At 39.7% G+C, this 18,299-nt stretch overlaps 1 protein-coding gene across 2 annotated transcripts in view; it reads right to left on the bottom strand.

The window, feature by feature from the left end:
• Positions 1 to 1,773: 1,773 nt before the first annotated feature.
• The window catches only part of IGF2BP1 (insulin like growth factor 2 mRNA binding protein 1), a 62,125-nt gene continuing 45,599 nt past the window's right edge, over positions 1,774 to 18,299 (bottom strand). The window contains exons 6-15 of one of the 2 annotated variants that reach the window (XM_063302007.1): positions 15,303 to 15,584; positions 13,665 to 13,799; positions 12,189 to 12,311; positions 11,423 to 11,558; positions 10,204 to 10,326; positions 9,322 to 9,438; positions 8,145 to 8,219; positions 6,997 to 7,128; positions 5,873 to 5,986; positions 1,774 to 1,866 (exon numbers count right to left, since the gene is read on the bottom strand). In XM_063302007.1, the coding sequence (XP_063158077.1) occupies positions 1,774 to 1,866; positions 5,873 to 5,986; positions 6,997 to 7,128; positions 8,145 to 8,219; positions 9,322 to 9,438; positions 10,204 to 10,326; positions 11,423 to 11,558; positions 12,189 to 12,311; positions 13,665 to 13,799; positions 15,303 to 15,584 (1,330 nt within the window). The remainder of the gene's footprint in view (positions 1,867 to 5,872; positions 5,987 to 6,996; positions 7,129 to 8,144; positions 8,220 to 9,321; positions 9,439 to 10,203; positions 10,327 to 11,422; positions 11,559 to 12,188; positions 12,312 to 13,664; positions 13,800 to 15,302; positions 15,585 to 18,299) is intronic. The other variant, XM_063302008.1, reaches the window with a different exon arrangement.

Here is an 18,299-nt window from a genome sequence, read left to right as displayed (position 1 = left end):
GTTAACCAAGAAGTTCCTCCGTTAAATAAAATTAACTTTCCAGGAAGAGGTTATAGAACTGCATGCTAAGAAAGCTTAATTATGGTTTAATGTGATGTCTGCACTGACAAATCATGCTTTGTTATTTGCCAAGTATTCAAAATCAGAAACCCAGGCTTGAAATCAATTTGCAAGGACAATTTGAGGTGATTTCTCAGTTAATAAAAGCCAGTTTGAAACCATGGCATCATAGAAAAGAAAGTACTAACTATGGAAAGCAGATAAACAGCTTTAAATTAGGTTGTGTTTGGACAACACAAGAACCCACTGGTAATTTAAGAATGATTTATTGAATGAGCCAAATTTCATGCTTGCTTTGCACAAAATTCTTAAATTATTGATTAATCACAATTTGGATGAGTTTACAGAATACATTGAGTCACAGTGTTTTAGCCTAGCTTAGCATGTTGTATGAATCCAACCCATGAATTACCTACATATTTGGAAGATCAAATCATGGCTTGAGTTCTAAACTGTGGAGACCCACAATCCATGATTGATATAAATATCTGAATTGAGCCAGTGCACAGTTCTAGGAGAGAGTACCAAAAAGACAAAATTGTTTCCTTATTTTCTCTCCCCGTCTCTATACATTTTTAGGACAATTGGAACACAACAGCCAATTTAAAGAATATAATCTTTCCCCGTGTGTTGATAATTTCCAAGGAAGCGGGAAAAACTATATCTTATTGATATGCAGAATGAATTCTAGACTTTCAAAACATTCTTAAAGTGACAGGAAGCCTCTCAGGGTTATACGTGTATCAAGGGAGATACTATATTCTAAATGTATAATTGAATGACCTTTCTCTAAAGCAGAGATGGTCCAGTGAGGACATGCAGGTCCAGAGTCAGCCTTCAGGCTCCAGTCTTTTCTCCCAAACACTGGATGGAACATGAAAATCACCCAATCAAATTCTTGAGCTCATTCTCCCACAGTGGCAATGCAGCCCAAGTGTTTTGTCCAGAGGGGGAACCTAGGTTAGAACAATGGACAGCTCCACTGGAAATAGGACTATGGAAAAAGGATATGTCTGACATCTGACTTTCGTAATCATCAGAACATAGTATCAAACAGAAGCCAGTTATCTGGAAAATATCAGTTTGGGGAGGCTGTTGTAAAGAATCTGGTTCCATTCTCTGCCCTTCTCTTGCCAAGTGCAAACAATAATTCATGTTAGGGAGAGGGCTGCCCAAATAAATCCTAAAACTATTTGGGGGGGTGGGAGGAAGCATTATGTTGTTGTTGTTTTAATTTTCTGGTAAAGCATGACATATTTCCATGTGTGAGCATTCTTGCTTCCTTAGCCAAACTCATGCTCATACATAGCCAATTTCTGTCGGTGGAGAAGTTTGATTAGGAACTTTCTTTTATTAGCTGAACCAAGTGTCCCCTTCCCCCACCCCCCAAAAAAGAGAGACACTGTGTGAGAGTATCTCTGTGTGAGAGTGCACATCTGTACGGGTACAGACAAGTGTATGCATACACTCTTGCATGAACAGTATGCCTAGGGAGCCATTCAAACTGTTTTTGGCTCATGATACAGTAAGACACCCATCTCCAAAAAATTACTAAGACCTGCCTACGGTAAACTGAATCCCAGCCACTCTTAGGGTTCTGAAACAGCTCATCATTCTTTCTGCTTGGCTTTGTTTCATCCATTGTCATCGTGGTTCATCCATCTGTCCATCTCTCTCTCTCTCTCCTCTCACACACCCAGGTAAAGTAACTTCCTATTTCCTTCGTGCTTGTGTCTGGCTGTTCTGTCCCTTTTGATGCTGTTGTTTCACCTGAGCAAGGATATCACGTATTTTGCGTTGAGCCATCTGGTAAAAAAGAGAGTGTTGGTGGGGAGGGGGAGGAAGATAAAGACAGGTAAGACAAATCACACCTCTGCTCCTGACTCTAGGAATTATGGCAATTACATTTCAACAATTCTAGAGGAAGATACTAGGTTGCAGATGGGTGGCTTGTTGAGCCAAACCAAGATCAGAAAACATGATTTGACACTGTGTCAATAAACTAAGAATTCAGTTAATTACAAGTTCCTCCTTGTTCTTCATAATTGCTTTTCATAATCAAAAGCAATTATAAACCAGATGCTTCTAAATCAGTGTTTTTCAAACTTGGCAACTTTAAGGTATGTGGACTTCAACTCTCAGAATTCTCCAGCCAGCATGGGAGTTGAATTCCACACATCTCAAAGTTGCCAAGTTTGAAAAACACTGTTCTAAATCATTTCCATTCCATGTGGTGGAAGAGAGTGCTTAAGGAGAACAGAACTGACCCTCACAGACCTGGCCCCTGGCCACCCAAATATTAGCTGGCTGCAATTTACTCTTTAGCACCCAGTGGTGTCAGCTATTTGTGGAGTTACAAGACGCCATCTACTGGTGGAGGTCAGTTACTCTGGGCAAACTGTACGGGAATATCAGGGAAGCTAACACCTGTTAAGTAACTAATAGAATTTAAGATTCCTATTTCCTGAAAGAAAAACGAAAGGTAGTTGGGGTGGGGACTTACTAGGAATGAAAAACACTGGCAACCTCCCCCAAAGGCCTTAGTGGGAGACAGTATCATAGGGGAGGGGGAACATGAAAGTGAGTACCTCCTACAGTTGTCAACGGTTCTCTTATTTACAGTTATTAGAAAGACTTAAAGTAGACAAAAGAATTTATGGTTTTGGACATTCTAAGACTGAGTTTGAAATAGAATTGTATACCAATGCTGAACATGCAATTGCTAAAATGCATAAACTTGTATTGAAATTTGAAACAGAAGAACAAGTGAAAGAATGTATGATAAAGTGGGCTAAAATTTTGGTTATAATATACAGATGGAACAATGGGAAAGTATGTGGCTGAAAGGATTGAAATTTACACTGTTATAATTTGAAAGAGAACTTTTATAAAATGATGTACCATTGGTATATGTCACCAGAGAAATTGTCTAGAATGTATAAAGGCACTTCAAATTTATGTTGGAAACGTGAACAAGAAGAAGGGACATTTTATTGTGTTTGGTGGTTGTGTAGAAAAACTAGAAAATTCTGGATTCAAATACTTACACTGATTCAGGGGATTTTAAAGATTAATATACAATTGAGACCAGAGGTTTTTCTTTTGGAATTGAGGGACAAATGGTTGGAAAAAAGTCATGGAACTTTGTTTTTGTACATGATAACTGCAGCGAGATTATTGTATGCACAAAGATGGAAAGATTCGGTACTATCCACAATGTAGGAATGGTTGGTGAAGATGATGGAACTTGCTGAGATGGCTAAATTGACTTCTCTGATCAGAGAAAAGACAGTATCTACGCTTACTGCTGACTGGAAATCCCTTATGGACTTTTTTCATAAAACAGAAAAAAATGAACTTACGATTTATGGTTTTGATGATTAGGCAGGATAGACTATAGAAAGAAGAGTTATGTTGTAACCATAGAATAAGAGATAAATTTATTTTGTACTTATAACTGCTGTAAAGAAGATTGGAAGCTACTTCTTTGTATCTTTTTTCCTTTCCTTTCCTTTCATTTCCTTTCTTTTCTATTTTTCTTTTTCTTTTCCTTTCTTGCACTTCTAGCTCTCTCTTTGATTCCTTTCTTTTTCTTACTTTATATTAGTTTGTATTAGTATTTATCTTCCTTTTTAAAAATCTTTAATAATATCTATTTATCTGTCTATCTTAAAAAAAAAGAGTACCTCCTGACTGCCAAACTAAAGAGGAGGGGAGATGGTTATTGTATAGCTGTATTAATATTTTTGCTTGGCATAAACTGTTACTGGTTTTCCATTCTGTAACCTAAAGATATGAATATGCATAACCTTATGCATAAGGTTATGGGGAGGCATGGGGTGAGATGGGGTGGGCCAGGGAGCAGGCTATTAGAAGAGTATAGATAGGAAATAGTGGATGGCTGTTTCTTGCTCTGCCTCACTACCCCATCACCAAATCTTTGAAGGTTGCTGTGCTGGCTTTCTCTCTTGCCTTGAGATGCTGTTTGTCGGTGTTAGTTGCCGTCGAGTCGTTTACGACTCATGGCGACCCTATGCATAACGGAACGAAATGCTGTTTGGTCTTGCGCCATATGCCTGACTGTTCCAATGTTTGCATTCATTGTTGCGGCAATTGTGAGATGCTGTTACTCAATGCCAAATCAAGTTGAAGAAGGGGAGACTAACCTCATTTACATCAGTGAGATTAGAGGCAATGGCAATGGCAAACCACTTCTGAAAAACCTGCCAAGAATATTGCAAGGACTTGTCCAGGCAGCCTCTGAGAATTGGACGTGACTGAATGGATTTAAAAAAAAACAACTCAATCCAATTTGGGGGACAAGACAGAATGGAACGGATCCAGCCACTGATGCTTTGAGAATCCACCTCTCTTATGGATGAACCACTTTTCTTGTGAGATTTGAATCGGTTATGGCCAAGTCCCCTTGAAAGGGCAAGTAAGTCATTCAGCTGGTCTGCCCTTGGAAACTAATGGAGTCAGAGAGATTCTCAAATCTTTTAGAGGATGTTCCAGAAGGAATTGCACATAATCCTGTTCAGGTGGAACAATGAAATGAGAAGGGACATTGAAACCAGAGTGCCATCTCTGGTTACAAAGAGACTAGAACACCCCTTGATTTACTGATTAACTTTGAGTAATGAACTGAATGGGTAGACAGCTAGAGCATAGAAGGTCTTCAACAATCACTGCATCTTTGTTGAACTGCCTAAAGGAATCTGTTGAGTTTAGAGGATGCCATTGGGTTAGTGTTTGTGGGATCAGATGGCCCCCAGTGGCAAGCAGGACCTATCCTAATTTCTGCTGATGTGCCAACTAAAGCCCTACTTGGGCTAGGGTAGCCTAGTTGCAGTGATCTATGTCTTATTAGTCTCATAACTGGATTACGGCATTGTACACTATGTGAAATTGCTTTTAAAGATCGTCCAGAAGCTGTGAATAATCAAGAGCTAAGCCAGGTGGTTAAATGGGACCGCATAATGCAGATCCTGAAATGCTTCACAGGTTGCCTGGGAGCCATCAGGACAAATACCAAGTATCAACATTTATCTATAACGCTCTAAAAGTTCTTTAGAACCCAAGAACTTAAAAGGCTTTCTCAGTTGCAACATCTCAATTATTGAACTCTTTCTTATGGGAAGTACAGCTGCCCCCCCACCACAAAAAGACTTCTTTTAAACAATAACTGAAGATGTACATCTTCACCTGGGCTTTCGAAAAAAACAACACCTTCATGACTGGACTTTGTTACATATTGCCTATTACACCATTTTTCTTTTTCAAAATGAATTTTGTTTTCATTTGTATATTTATAGTTTTTAAGGATTGTTGGCTTGTTTAAGTTTATTTTATTGCTCTTTTCTCAACCACATTGGGCTTCTCCAGGGAGAAGATACTATAGAAATAAGATCAAATAAAATAATGTTAAACCATGGCTTAGCAAAGAGGCAGCTGGGGGCTCTACTGTTTTAAACTTATTTTGGGGCAGCCAGTAGCTGAAGGGAGCATGGTGGTGCTGCACTGACATCATCAGACACATGGGATGAGATCTGGGGCCTTTTTTTGGTATTCTCTGCCCTGTCAGTTTGATATATTAAACCTATCTGAGGCTTAACAGATCTATTTACTGTTTATTTTTGAAACGCAATGTAATGTTGAAGGAGCAAGGAGCTCTGGTGTCGTGCCAAAAGGGGCTGAGAAATTGAATGCCACCTGCAAGCTGCCTGCGTCTGGCCTAGCATTAACTATGAACCGAGCCCATCTCAGTATACACAATTTTTAAAAATGCACAGTGGTTTGTATTAGCTGCTACCTGGCTAGCATAGAAATGTCCGATGATTTTGACAATGACTTGCTCATTCTCATCAGGGGTTTGATCCCGGGGAACAACTACCTCAGCTGCTGTCAGGTTCTGCAGTTCATTGACCTACAGATAGGACAAAAAGTAAAACAATTTGACTGCATTTAAATTCTAATCGCCTAACATTGAAAGGAGCGAATTCCCTTGCAAATACCATATTCTGTGGTCAGGTCCCATTTTATTAGGACACACAAATGAGAAATTCCAGCTTGCTGGTACTCAGGTATTCAGTAATTTAAAGAGAATTATTCAGCATTTCGAAATTTAAATATGTGCCACTCCCTTCAGAGTTCTTGCTTTTATATACTCTAAAACTGGGTCCACACCTTGCAATAAGCTTTGTTTAAAAAAAAAACTATGGTTCAACAAATAAGGCACAGTTGGCTAAGTTATCACAATACCTCAAGTTAAAACCAGCAAATTACATTATGACTTAACACCAATTATGGAGTGAATCTTAAGCATATATAAATCTAGAAGACTAATTTTATACAGTTCATTTATATCTGAAAACTAGTTCAGATATAATCATGATTTATACTGATCATAATTAAGATTTCAAACAATGAGTTACATTTCAGGCATCCAAACTCTAATTTGTGAGATTTCTCTTTCATTTACCCCAAGAATTTTCAAATAATATTCCAAATAGCAACCCATGAAGGCAGAGCAACATCTCACACAGTATTTTGCTTACTCAGTTGTAACAACAAACCAGTTTGCTCAACTGTGGCTGGCAATTCTCCCTCCAACCTGATTTCAGATCTTGGTTTATTGACCACTTACACACTGCTCTTTACCAGAAGCTAATTGAAGAATCACAGAAAATTTCACAATCACAATTTAGCCTGATGTTAATGTTTAAATCTCCTCAGAACTTTCCGCAGGTGCAAATGTGAAGCGTGCCTCAAATTTTAACTGTGCTTCAGTGATCAGACATTTGGGAAACAGGTATGTAATTGTATCATATTAAGCCTGCATTATTTAATGTCCCATCTTGGGCCACAGCTGAAGCAACCAACCTCACAGCAGCTTTTTTCCCCAAGATGATTTTTGCTGCCCAACCCTGCACTCACTGTTTTGCCCCCTTTGCCAATGACTCTTCCTGCTGCTGAGGCAGGGACTCGGATGTGCGTCTCAAGTTTCACTTCTTCTTTGGGCCCAAAAAAGTTTTCCTCTTTCAGCTTTCCATAAATTCGTCCTTGAGCCTGAAAGAAATCAAGCCACCAAAGAGTGATTAAAGAGCTAGTTCATTTCCTTCTGAAATTATAACATTTTTTAGCTTCACCCAATCCTGGAAGAGTAGTATTAATTATACCTTAAAATAAGTACATTTCAAAATAGCCCATCCTTCCTACTGTTCACTCTCTTTGTCAAAACTTAGATTGTAAGCTAATGTGTGTGCCTTCAAGTCACTGCTGACTCCTGGACTAGTCCCTGCAGTTTTCTTGGCAAGGTTTTTCAGAAGAGGTTTGCCATTGCCTCCTTCCTAGGGCTGAGAGAAAGTGACTGCCCCAAGGTAACCCAGCTGGCTTTGTGCTTAAGGCAGAACTAGAACTCACGGTCTCCTGGTTTCTAGCCTGGTGCCTTAACCACTACACAAAACTGGATCTCTAGTAATGATAATAGTGATATTTAAATAATAAACATAATTAAATGGGACAGCAGAACACAGCCAAAGTTAACAGCTGTGCACAAACTCAATATTCTTGAAATTACTGTATTATTTTCCCATTTCTGTCACATTAAACATTAACACTTGGCAGCAACTTTTGAAAGGGCTCTGAGGGCTGCATGGGGTCCTGGAGTAGCAGGCTATCGGTCTGTTTTCTGTACAGGTAGTCCTTGTTTAGTGATCACAATTGGGACTGGCAACTCGGTTGTTCAGCGAATCACTAAGTGAAACTGCAACTGTGCTTATGATCTTTCTTCAGCTTTCCTTTGTTTTACAGACCTGCGAAGGTCGTAAATGCAAGGACTGGTCACAAAGTTATTTTTTCATCACCATCATAACTGTGATTGTTAAATGAGGCAGTCGCTAAATGACGACTACCTGTACAGCTTTGGGCATGGGTTTGTTTTTGTTAAGATTTCTTTCTATGATGCTTTCATTCTCGGAGCAATGCTAAAGAGTTACATTTTAGAAAGAAAGAAACCCATTTCTATAATGATGTGTAAGCGCCTATAAATATAATTCATGGCTGACAAAATGGAAGAAAGAAACCTTAAACTGGGCTTCTGGTGGTCCAGTGATTATCACCATGCGCACTTTGGAATCTGGCGTCTCTGGAGGAGCAATCTAGAGAAGACAAAAAGAGGCAGTGAAATGAAGTACTAATCTGTCTACACAACAATATCCAAGCTGAGCAGGGAGATGGATCTAATCATGAAAGCAATCATTATGTTATGATTTATTTTAAAAATGGTGATGTCCTTCCAAAAAGGTTTTCCCAGATTTTCTTACAAATAGGTTAAGGTATGGAAAAAGAAATGCACTATGAATTTTGCCTAGGCAGTCAGAGAAGCACTACCAGACTGGCGCTAGGCTATGTACTAAAGAAGGTGGCGGAAAAGAAGGAATTTGCAGAGAACCCTTTTAAAGCAAAAAGGCAATCTGGTGACCTCCGCTTATTTTGGAGTTCTCATCAACCCTTGCCTTTGGTCAAGACCCAACACAGGACCTCTTATGAATTGAAATCCAAAGCATCTGGAAGATACCAGGTTGACTTTTCAATTAAAAATTTCTTTAAATCTCTTTAAACAACAGATCCATGCCATGGTTTCCAGGCAGCCACACAAACATCTCTTTATACTTTGATGAGATAAACTTGTTTGAGGGGTCAGTATTAATTACTTGGACAGATACAGGAATTATTATTATATATTATTATTTTGTATTATTCCAGGGAATTATCCTTTACCAGATCTTGCAAGAGATGAAAACAGACAGCACTGACACATCACACTAACATATGGTGTGTTGATTAAATTATGATCACTTATGCTAAGCCATAAACCATCATTTTTACATCCTTATGGTTGGGTTCACACAACACATTAAGCCAAAACCAAACAAACCACATGCAAGACTGAAAATCCATTCTGCAAAGGCCATACAAAAAGCTTAGTTGTATCAAGGCCTAGATTTAAGTCTAATTCATTGAGCTGCTCCCTAATGAAGTGAATGGAGGGTTGCATAAAACCCCATGGTGCTCTTTATAGGTTGTAATTCAATTGGTAGGACAGTCGCAGGACAGCCTAATTTGTGAACTATACTGTTTTACTGATGACATTGATTAACCTCCATAAACTGGTGCCATTTAAAACACTAATGTCTAACTTCCACAGCAATACTCAGTAGCAGGGATTAAAGCACTGAAACAACAGAGAGGTATGGGCACCTTGATTGAGGCACTTGCAAATCTGGAGAGCTGTTTGATATGCTGTCCCTTCTTGCCAATGATCGCACCTACAGCCTGGGCAGGGATGAAAACATGCACAGTCTCTTGCTCAGGAGGCTGCCAAGAGAGTATTTTTATAGACACCAATCAGTATCAGAGAAACTGGACATCCTCAATTGACATTCTGATAGGCTAAAAACAGGTTTCTACTACCATACATTATGGCTGAAGTACCATGACATCATTACATGTTTAGTGCAAATTTAGTGCAGGTAAGAGAAATGGTATGTGAATTTGGCTGGAGATGAAATAAGACTGAAGACAAGAAGCAACAAATTAGGATGTGTGGCTATAGAACAGGGTTTCTCAACCAGGGTTCCGCAGTACCCTAGGGTTCCATGAGAGGTCACTAGGAATTCCCCGGGAGATCACAATTTATTTAAAAAATTATTTCAAATTCGGGCAACTTCACATTAAAGAGGTAAGTTTCATTCTTTATTTTTAGTTTAACAACACTGTTAATGCATCTATACAGGCCTACACATGAAACGAATACAATAATTTTGTAACTTCTGGCCTACATTTGAGCCTGAATATGCAGGGGTTCCCTGAGGCCTGAAAAAATATTTCAAGGGTTCTTCCTTCTATTGAGCACAAACCTCAATAGAAAAAAGATCCTCAACTCTGTTCTAAGGATGCATTACATGCATTTTGCTGAACGCCACTGAACTTAGTGGGAATCAAAGAAACGTGCAGCTTAGGAGGAGTTATACAAACATGATTCCACTGAGATAAACTCTCTTTTTTTCTGTGTAATTTAAATGAATGACTTGCACAGTTCCATGCACAAGTTGCTCGTACAAAAACAGAGCTCAGCGTTACCAAAAAAGAATTGTACGGAGCTGCTCCAGAGACACTACTTGGAGGAGGTGGCACAGCGTTGGAAGAGGCAGGAAAGAGACCAACAGCAGCTAGGTTGAGACCAGGTATCAAGTGTGACTGTAGCTAAAATAAAAACAGAGAAAATAAGACAAAGAGGAGGAGGATGGGATGTCTGATTTTTTCACTGGGACTTAACTGTTAACTCTGAAATGCTTACGGCAAAGATCACCTTACTTTTCTTTAAGTGCTCGCACTTATATTATGCTTGAATGCTCTCGCCCTGAGATAGATGCTTCTATTTTTCTACACCATTCTCAAGATGTGCCAGAATTGCTTTAGAATTTACTTGGATATTTTTGAATATGCTTTATTATTAGTTTCATTCATTTAATTTATTAAATTGTTAGGGCCGCCCACTCCAGAAGACGGCTTACAAAAATTAAAAAAAAAACCCAATTAAAACAGCTAGAACCCATATACGGTAAACAGGCAGCCTGGATGAAATCAACTAGAATAAACAACAAATACGACAGCCCCCACCTCCCCAATATATAGCAAACACATTAACCTCAGGCCTGGGAACAGAGCCAGCTCTTATGAGGGATGCTGTTCCAGAGGGTGGGGGCCACAACAAGAAGGCACACCTCCTTGGTCCCACAAGATGGCAGCATTTAATTGAAGGGATCTGGAGCACACTCACTCTGCTCAAATATACCAGGTGGAGAGAGGTGGTTCCTCAAGTCACCAGGCCCCATGCCATGAAGGGCTATGTTGTTATTCTCTGCTATACCTCTCCCCATTATTTTGTAGCCTCTTTTGCCTGTGAACCTTTCCAGTCTGAAAATACTCCAGAACAGGTATTTCTTCTTGATGTCTTCTGTGGAATTTATGACTGGGAAGCCAGGGAGTCTACAGAGCAGGGTGAGGTGACTGTGCAATGAAGGAGAGGGAACTCACACGCTTTGCAAGTTATGTGCACCTTCCCCCAATAATTTCACCAGCATTTTCTCCTACTCTGATTGGATTCAGTCCCACAACATTCTCCATTCCTGACTATAGCTTTTGAAGTAGATTGTCTCAGAACAAATCACATTAATGATGTCAGGGTCTTTTGATGGTAAATTATTCAATATAGCCAGCCTGGTCTCGCTACATATACGGTACGATAAGAACATCTGAATCTTAGGGAAGGAAACAAAGTAGGTACAAACACACTTACACTCATGGCCGCAACATCATTCTCATAGGCCTCCCTCACTTTCTTCATAATTTCTTGCTCTGCTCTGCAGCAGTTCTCAATGGAGCCTTTCACAGTGATAGTCCTTTCAGGGTTGTATAATGTCAAGTCCTGAAGGCTGAGTGGGAACATCAAAATAAAGTAAGTGGTTCTGTCACAAACCTTTACCTGTCAGAACCTCACAGACTCTGTTACGGCATTCAATTCAACCAGTTTATAAAAGGAAGTGTCCCAGAAACCTTCTTTGGCACATAATTCTAGCAATATTCATTGTAAGAGTAAGTAGCCCTGTTGCATGCTCTGGCATTATTTTACAGGGAAAGGCAGGAATCGCAGGAACTCCCTACCTATCAGGCAAAAATTTTATATATAATGGCTACAGGCTAGGAGACAAAATCCCAGAATTTGCTCCTCCCTAATATTGAGTAGGTAAAGGAGCTTTCTCTGCTCCCATAATCCTACCCAATTCTGTTTCAGCCTTTTGCCTGCCACATCAACTGGTAATGGATTCAGGGGCCAAGGCACCCATTCAGAAGTTTCTCATCTGTATGTCAGCCACTTATTTTTGCAGAAATAGAAGACTACTTGTCAAAAAACTGACAAACGGGATCTGGGGATACATATTTAGGATTGTATAATATGCACACAAACACGGACGGTTTATATGTATCCTCTTCATCAGAACAGGAGAGCTTAAACAGTTGAGAACTCCACGGAAAGAAGGGTAGGAAAGAACCAAAAGACTTACGAGGAGATGGTGATCTTTGTCTCTGTGTCCTGTTCAACTTTCTTCAGGTTGCGTCCCTCCTTGCCAATCAGTCGTCCCACAAAGTTGTTGTGGGCTAGGATTTTCAGAGGTACTTCATCAGCACTTGAGTATGGAAAACGAATTAAGTGAATTAAAACTCAGTGGCAGATCATTTGCAGAGTACACAGAAAGCCCCTGCTTCAAATCCTTGCCTTTCCAATAAGGAGATAAAGATTATATGAAACTGTGGAGAACCATGGCCAGGTAGTTGGTGCCAATAAAACTGGGCTAGATGGACCTACAGGTAGTCTTCATTTAATGACCGCTTTGTACAGCAACCGTTTGCAGCTATGATAGTGATGAAAAAGTAACTTTGCGACCAATGCCTGCATTTACAACCTTCACAGGTCTGTAAAGCAAAGGAAAACTCAAGTAATATCATAAGAACAGTCATGGTTTCACTTAGCAACCACTTCGCTTAATGACCGAGTTCCCAGTCCCAATTGTGGTCACTAAATGAGGACTACCAGTATTTCCTAAGAGACATGTATTGGCCTGCTACTTCTGGTCTTATGCCTCAGTTTATTATATTGAGAGAAACAGGACCTCCCAGCTGTTGCAAGGTCAGATCGCAGCTGGAATCTGCCTTTGGAACAGATATTGGAGGAAGAGCCTTACAAAGCAAAGCTAGCAACGGGAATTGCAGGTCCTCCATTTCACAAAGCTGCCTGACAACATACTCTTGTCCTTCCATTTACAACTGCTCTTCCCCGCTGTCTTTTTCAACCTCTGTTAACAAGAGCAACATCAACAGCAGTAATAACAATACCATCTCAACTGATAAAAAGCTACTAAAGTTCAAGATGTTCTCAGTTCGGTTTCATCTTACATGAATTCAACAGGTAACATTAGGCAAAATGCTCTCATTCAGCCTCAGAACTGTTCAGTTCTACTACCTATCTTTCATGGCTGCCATAAAGATTACTTTTTTATTTATTTATTTTTCAAATTTTGTCACCACCCATCTCCCTCTAAAGAGGGACTCTGGGCGATTTACAATAAATAATACATCATACTTACACCACAGCCTGAACACTGCAACATTTTATCCAAATGTCATACATGATTAAGTAAATTTCTGTATTATTCTTAATTCACATAGTTTCTTCTGAGTTTCAAAACTGGACTGTTCCTTAGGAAGAAAGGCTGCAAGATACATGCAGGCATGTGTCTTAGAAAAGCCAATGTATCATTTAAGATCCTCCTCCTAGACAGTAGCCATGAAATCCAACTGACTTGTGGAAGAAAAAAACTGGTAGCAGCCAGGGGCAAAACATAAACTGGCTACAAAATCTTCAACTTTCAACCCTTGACCTTTCACTGGAAAGGATCTCATGCAGCAGTACTAGAAAAATACTCTGGGTAGCCTTTCTAAAATGCCCTGTCAATCTTGGCACTAACAATGGCCCATCTTACGTCTTGGTGTCTTTTGCCTCCTTCTGCATGATTTCCAGGATCATCTTGCAAGCAGCAGAGCAGCCTTCTGGGGTTGAATGGATGCTTATTGCTTTCTCTGCCGCCCCAGCGTTTTCCTTCCGGTGCACATCAATTCTACAGTGAATTTAAAGAGGAGTGAGAAATTACTGAATTTGAACACATGAATAATAGCATATGTCTAAGGAATCAGAAACCCAGTAAAAGGTCAGGACATGCTTCAAAACCTTGGCTTCCTCATCTTTACAAATTATCTGCAATGCCTGGTATCTCTCACTTATCCCCATTTTGGCTGCATGTATATTTTAATTTCATTCACTGTTCTTCTAGATAGCCCAATAAATACAGGCCACTGAGTAATCTACAAAGCAATGAAAGCATCTTATTAAAAGGGTAAAACAGTGTAAGACCAGAATAAAAATATTTAGCAATTACAGCCATCATCATCGTAATAAAAATAGCATGAAAATCACAATAACAGATTTTGAAAATGCCTAATTTGGTGATGGAAATATAAATGTAAGTGCTAGGAGAACATACATGGGGAGGACATTATGAAATTCATAAAGTCTATGTAACAGCTAGACTTCTTAGGCACAGTGGTCATCTCTGGATGCATTACCGAACTACAGGAAGAATGTTGATGCTTGCGCATTCCCGTCTATCCCCAGCATAGCTATGGTAAAATTAGAAGCTTCCTCTTTCAATAATCCATAGTTTAGTATGTCACAAAAGCATCTAATTTCAAAGAAGCCATACTGAAGTTCAATCACAGTAAGCTGCACTGATCTAATTATTTGCACTGAATTCTGCTTTAACCTACACATCCACTGTGAAGCAAATTTTAGCAACAGAAATTGCGGATAACTCCCAATTCATTCTCATAGGAGAACAAGAACAAAGGTTGAGAGCAGAATAATACAGTAGCAAAACTTTCCTCAATCTGGTGCCCTTCCAATCTACTGGAAGTCCAAACTGAAAAATTTCCACTTAGAATTGGAAGACAGAGGCAGAGGAATACTGGGTTTGAGTTTTGGACTCTATAATTCTTGCTTCAAATCCTTGCTGAGTTATCATGGTCACTATGCAGCCCAGCTATATCATAGGGTTGTTATGGGGATACTGCAGAAACAGGGGAGAGAGAACAATGTACATTCCTTGAAATAAGAGCAGGAGAAATACGAATTTTTATGTTCAAGGATAGTGCCCAAGATTCAGATCCTTGCTTATTTATTTCTGAGTTGGGTTGTCATGGATGTGTGTGTTTGTTTTCTAGCTGCTTCCCTGTGATTTTAATTAGTGTTTTGCATTAGCACTAATGCACACTCAGAGAACAAAACGCGATGTATAAAGTTATGTTGTGCATGAATTAAAAAAAAGGAATGGATGAGTGGAAAAGTATAGTGAATGATACTGATGCAAAACTAGATTTTGCTGCATTTCCTTTTATTTTCTTTTAAAAGCAGATAATGAAATCTTTGGCTATGTCTTATTAAATGCTTCTACTAAGTAGAACAGTGTTTTTCCCCAGCATGGCTGGCTGGGGAATTCTGGGAGTTGAAGTCCACACATCTTAAAGTTGCCAAGATTGAGAAACACTGAAGTAGAACAATGCCTTACTTGGATTGCGTCTGCTTGGTTATGTTGCGGATGGTGGCACCTTCTTTGCCAATAATGGCTCCCACATACTGAGTAGGAACAAGAAGCCGAAGGGGGATATCCACTGGTTGCTGCTTCACTGGAGCTCCTGAAGCCACAGGAGACCCTTGCCTTGGGGCACCCCGAGTCCCAAAGCCACCTCGACGTCCATTCTCTGCACCCTGCCCAGTCTGTTCGTCAGGTATGTAGGAGACCTTCAGTGCATGGTTTTCCAGCTGGTGTCCATTAAGTTTCATGATGGCTCTGGAGGAGAAAAAGAGAGTAATAACATGGATGGGGAATAAACCCATTAAATATCTTAGCTATATCTCATATATCAGTTCTGAAGCCAGCTTTAAGAAGCCAACAATCAGGTAGCACAAACAGCCCCATCCACCTCAAGTTGGTCTCAGGAAGCTACAGGCCATGCCAAAGTTTGCAAAAGGACACAAAGGATCTTTAGAAAAAATCACTTAACAGGTTGTTTTCACCATTCTCACCTGATAGCATATGAGCTTACATATGAAAAAACAGAAGCTTGCAAAATTTAATGATTTCACTCATTGTCAGCCTTCCCAGGTAGACTAGACAGGAAACATGACCAGATGAGCTAATTGTACTTTATTGTAAGGCTACATTAACAGAATCTTTCAAGTCTGTACGTATAATTCTCCCGCCATCTCCTTTACAGCCTGAGAAGTTAGGTAGGGTCCCTTCTGAGCCTCTTTCTCCACCCATTATGCAGCTGTGGGCTATGCCCTCTCTTATTTGACCGTTACCTAGGCAGCATCTCTTCACCCCATCTCCCAAGGTCTTTCTCACATACCATTACACTCATTTAGGAAAGCAATGGGCATTTTGCTGCCAACCTTTGATATGCATTATGGGAAATAAGTAAGTGTGGAGTCACATCAAGACCAATCATTTCCAAAGAACTCAAGGATATTGGCCAACAAAGCTGTCTTGGAACTACAGTATAGTAGGTGAACTAAACCTTTTCCTAAAATGATAAACTGAAAGCCAACTCCCCTATCTCACAACCAATGCTACTTCATCCTTTCCAGTGCAATCTTTTTTTTCCTGTCTGCCGATTTATTTTGTCAAAGGAAAGCAAAAGTGTAACATGTGGAAAATTCTTTCAGTTCACTACTAATTCAAAATAGGAAAATCTTTCTATTATTATTATTATTATTATTATTATGCCACCCAAGCCTGGGTGATTATATGACTTCTATATAACGGCACTTTTAAGGTTCCTTCATGCACTTTTTCTGTTAGTTCTACCCTTATGATGTCACATTCTTTATACTGTGGTGTGTACCTGACTAACACGTTTGGAAAAGTAAATATCGTGCAGGTACCAAAGTGGGCAAAATGCCTTTCTCCAGGTGGACCTAAACAAGGCAGGCACACTCTGGAAACCTCTTTCTCTGCCATGTCCTCATGCCTCCATCTTGTCTCCAGCCCATAATTGAGGCAGCTTAGCCATCCTTAACTGTTCTGATGTTATGTAATGTTTTCCCCCTTAAGCCAGCAACACACCTGGTAATTTTACCTTGGCTATAACCAAACATACTTTACCAGTCCTGTCACAGTCAGGGCACCCCAGGAGATGGATCAGCCCAACACTTACTGGCCACTTTATACTGGTGCAGACATACTCCATTCCCTGTGACCCTGTCCTCCTGGCCATTTTGGTTTGGGCAGGAGGAGTATGTGACTTTTTGAAAGATTGTTTGAAAGATTCCTTTGAAATATTCCTCCTGGGCTCCTCTGCTTTACCTGCTAGGTCTCTATATGAATCCCCAAATATAAGCTGATCAACAGGGATGGTGGGAGTGGGGCTGTGTTGTAACATGGGAGAGAAAAGAGAGCTGGCTTCTTCTCTGCTGCTTCGTGGCACGTCCCCCGCCAGAACCCAATAGTTGTTATTTGAACAACACACACTTTCCAGAAAAGTGTTAAACCTGTATTTGAATGGAGCCCTATGAATACTTGACAAACACTGTGGGGTGGCAGGCAGTAAAGCAGGGCTCTCCACCTTCAGAAGGGGCATTGAGTAATGACAGATGGCTAAGTGTGTGCTCATCGGGGCCTAGGGAAGCATGGGTCTAATTCTTTAAACCTGCCTCCCTTTGCAGTAGACTATGGAAAGAAGGAAATTATGATGTAATCTTAGAGAAAGAAAGAGCAAAGTATAAATGTATTTATAACCACTGTTAAGAACCACTTCTTTATAATCTTTTCTTTTCCTTCCCTTCTATCTATCTATCTATCTATCTATCTATCTATCTATCTATCTATCTATCTATCTATCATATTTTTATCACCACCCATCTCCCTCATACGGGGGACTCTGGGTAGTTCACAATAAAACAGTTTAAAATTTGATAAAATCATAATAATATAATAAATAAATAAATAAATATAAAATGTAATGAGATCGAAGTAATGGGAGATCTAATACCACCTTTTCCTATTTTCTTCATCTTTCACTATTTTTTCTTTATTTTATTTCTTTTTTAAAATTTGTATTGTTTTTATCTTGTTAAAAATTTCTTCAATAAAAATTATACATATAAAAAATAAAGTTGTCTCCCTTTGCCTGTACGTGTTGAGACAGGATGTGCATAGGGCAGCCTTCTGCACATAGAAAATGAGGATACTGTCCCCCAGCCGCAAGCCAGAGCAGAGGCAGTTGGGACTGGCAACTGAAGCAGCAAAAATTTTGCTGGATTAATTTTCTGCTGGCTCCAGACTGGGTAGAGCCTGTTAAATGGGGAAGAGCCCAAAGACATTAAGGCTTGTGTATGGTTTTCACAATGGCCTGCAGTTCATAAAGCCAACTATAGATGGAGGTATTAACATTAACTATAACCCAGCATGGGACAACCTGATCTGCAACCAAGCATCCCATGTACAGTTGCCACTCTGTTGCTTTAAACTCTTTATCTGAAACCTAGATTTAAAATTCGACTG

This window comes from Candoia aspera, chromosome 4 (assembly GCF_035149785.1).
Source record: "Candoia aspera isolate rCanAsp1 chromosome 4, rCanAsp1.hap2, whole genome shotgun sequence".
Taxonomy (NCBI): domain Eukaryota; kingdom Metazoa; phylum Chordata; class Lepidosauria; order Squamata; family Boidae; genus Candoia; species Candoia aspera.
Note: the sequence above shows the minus strand (reverse complement) of the source record. Positions and strands in the feature narration are given on the sequence as shown.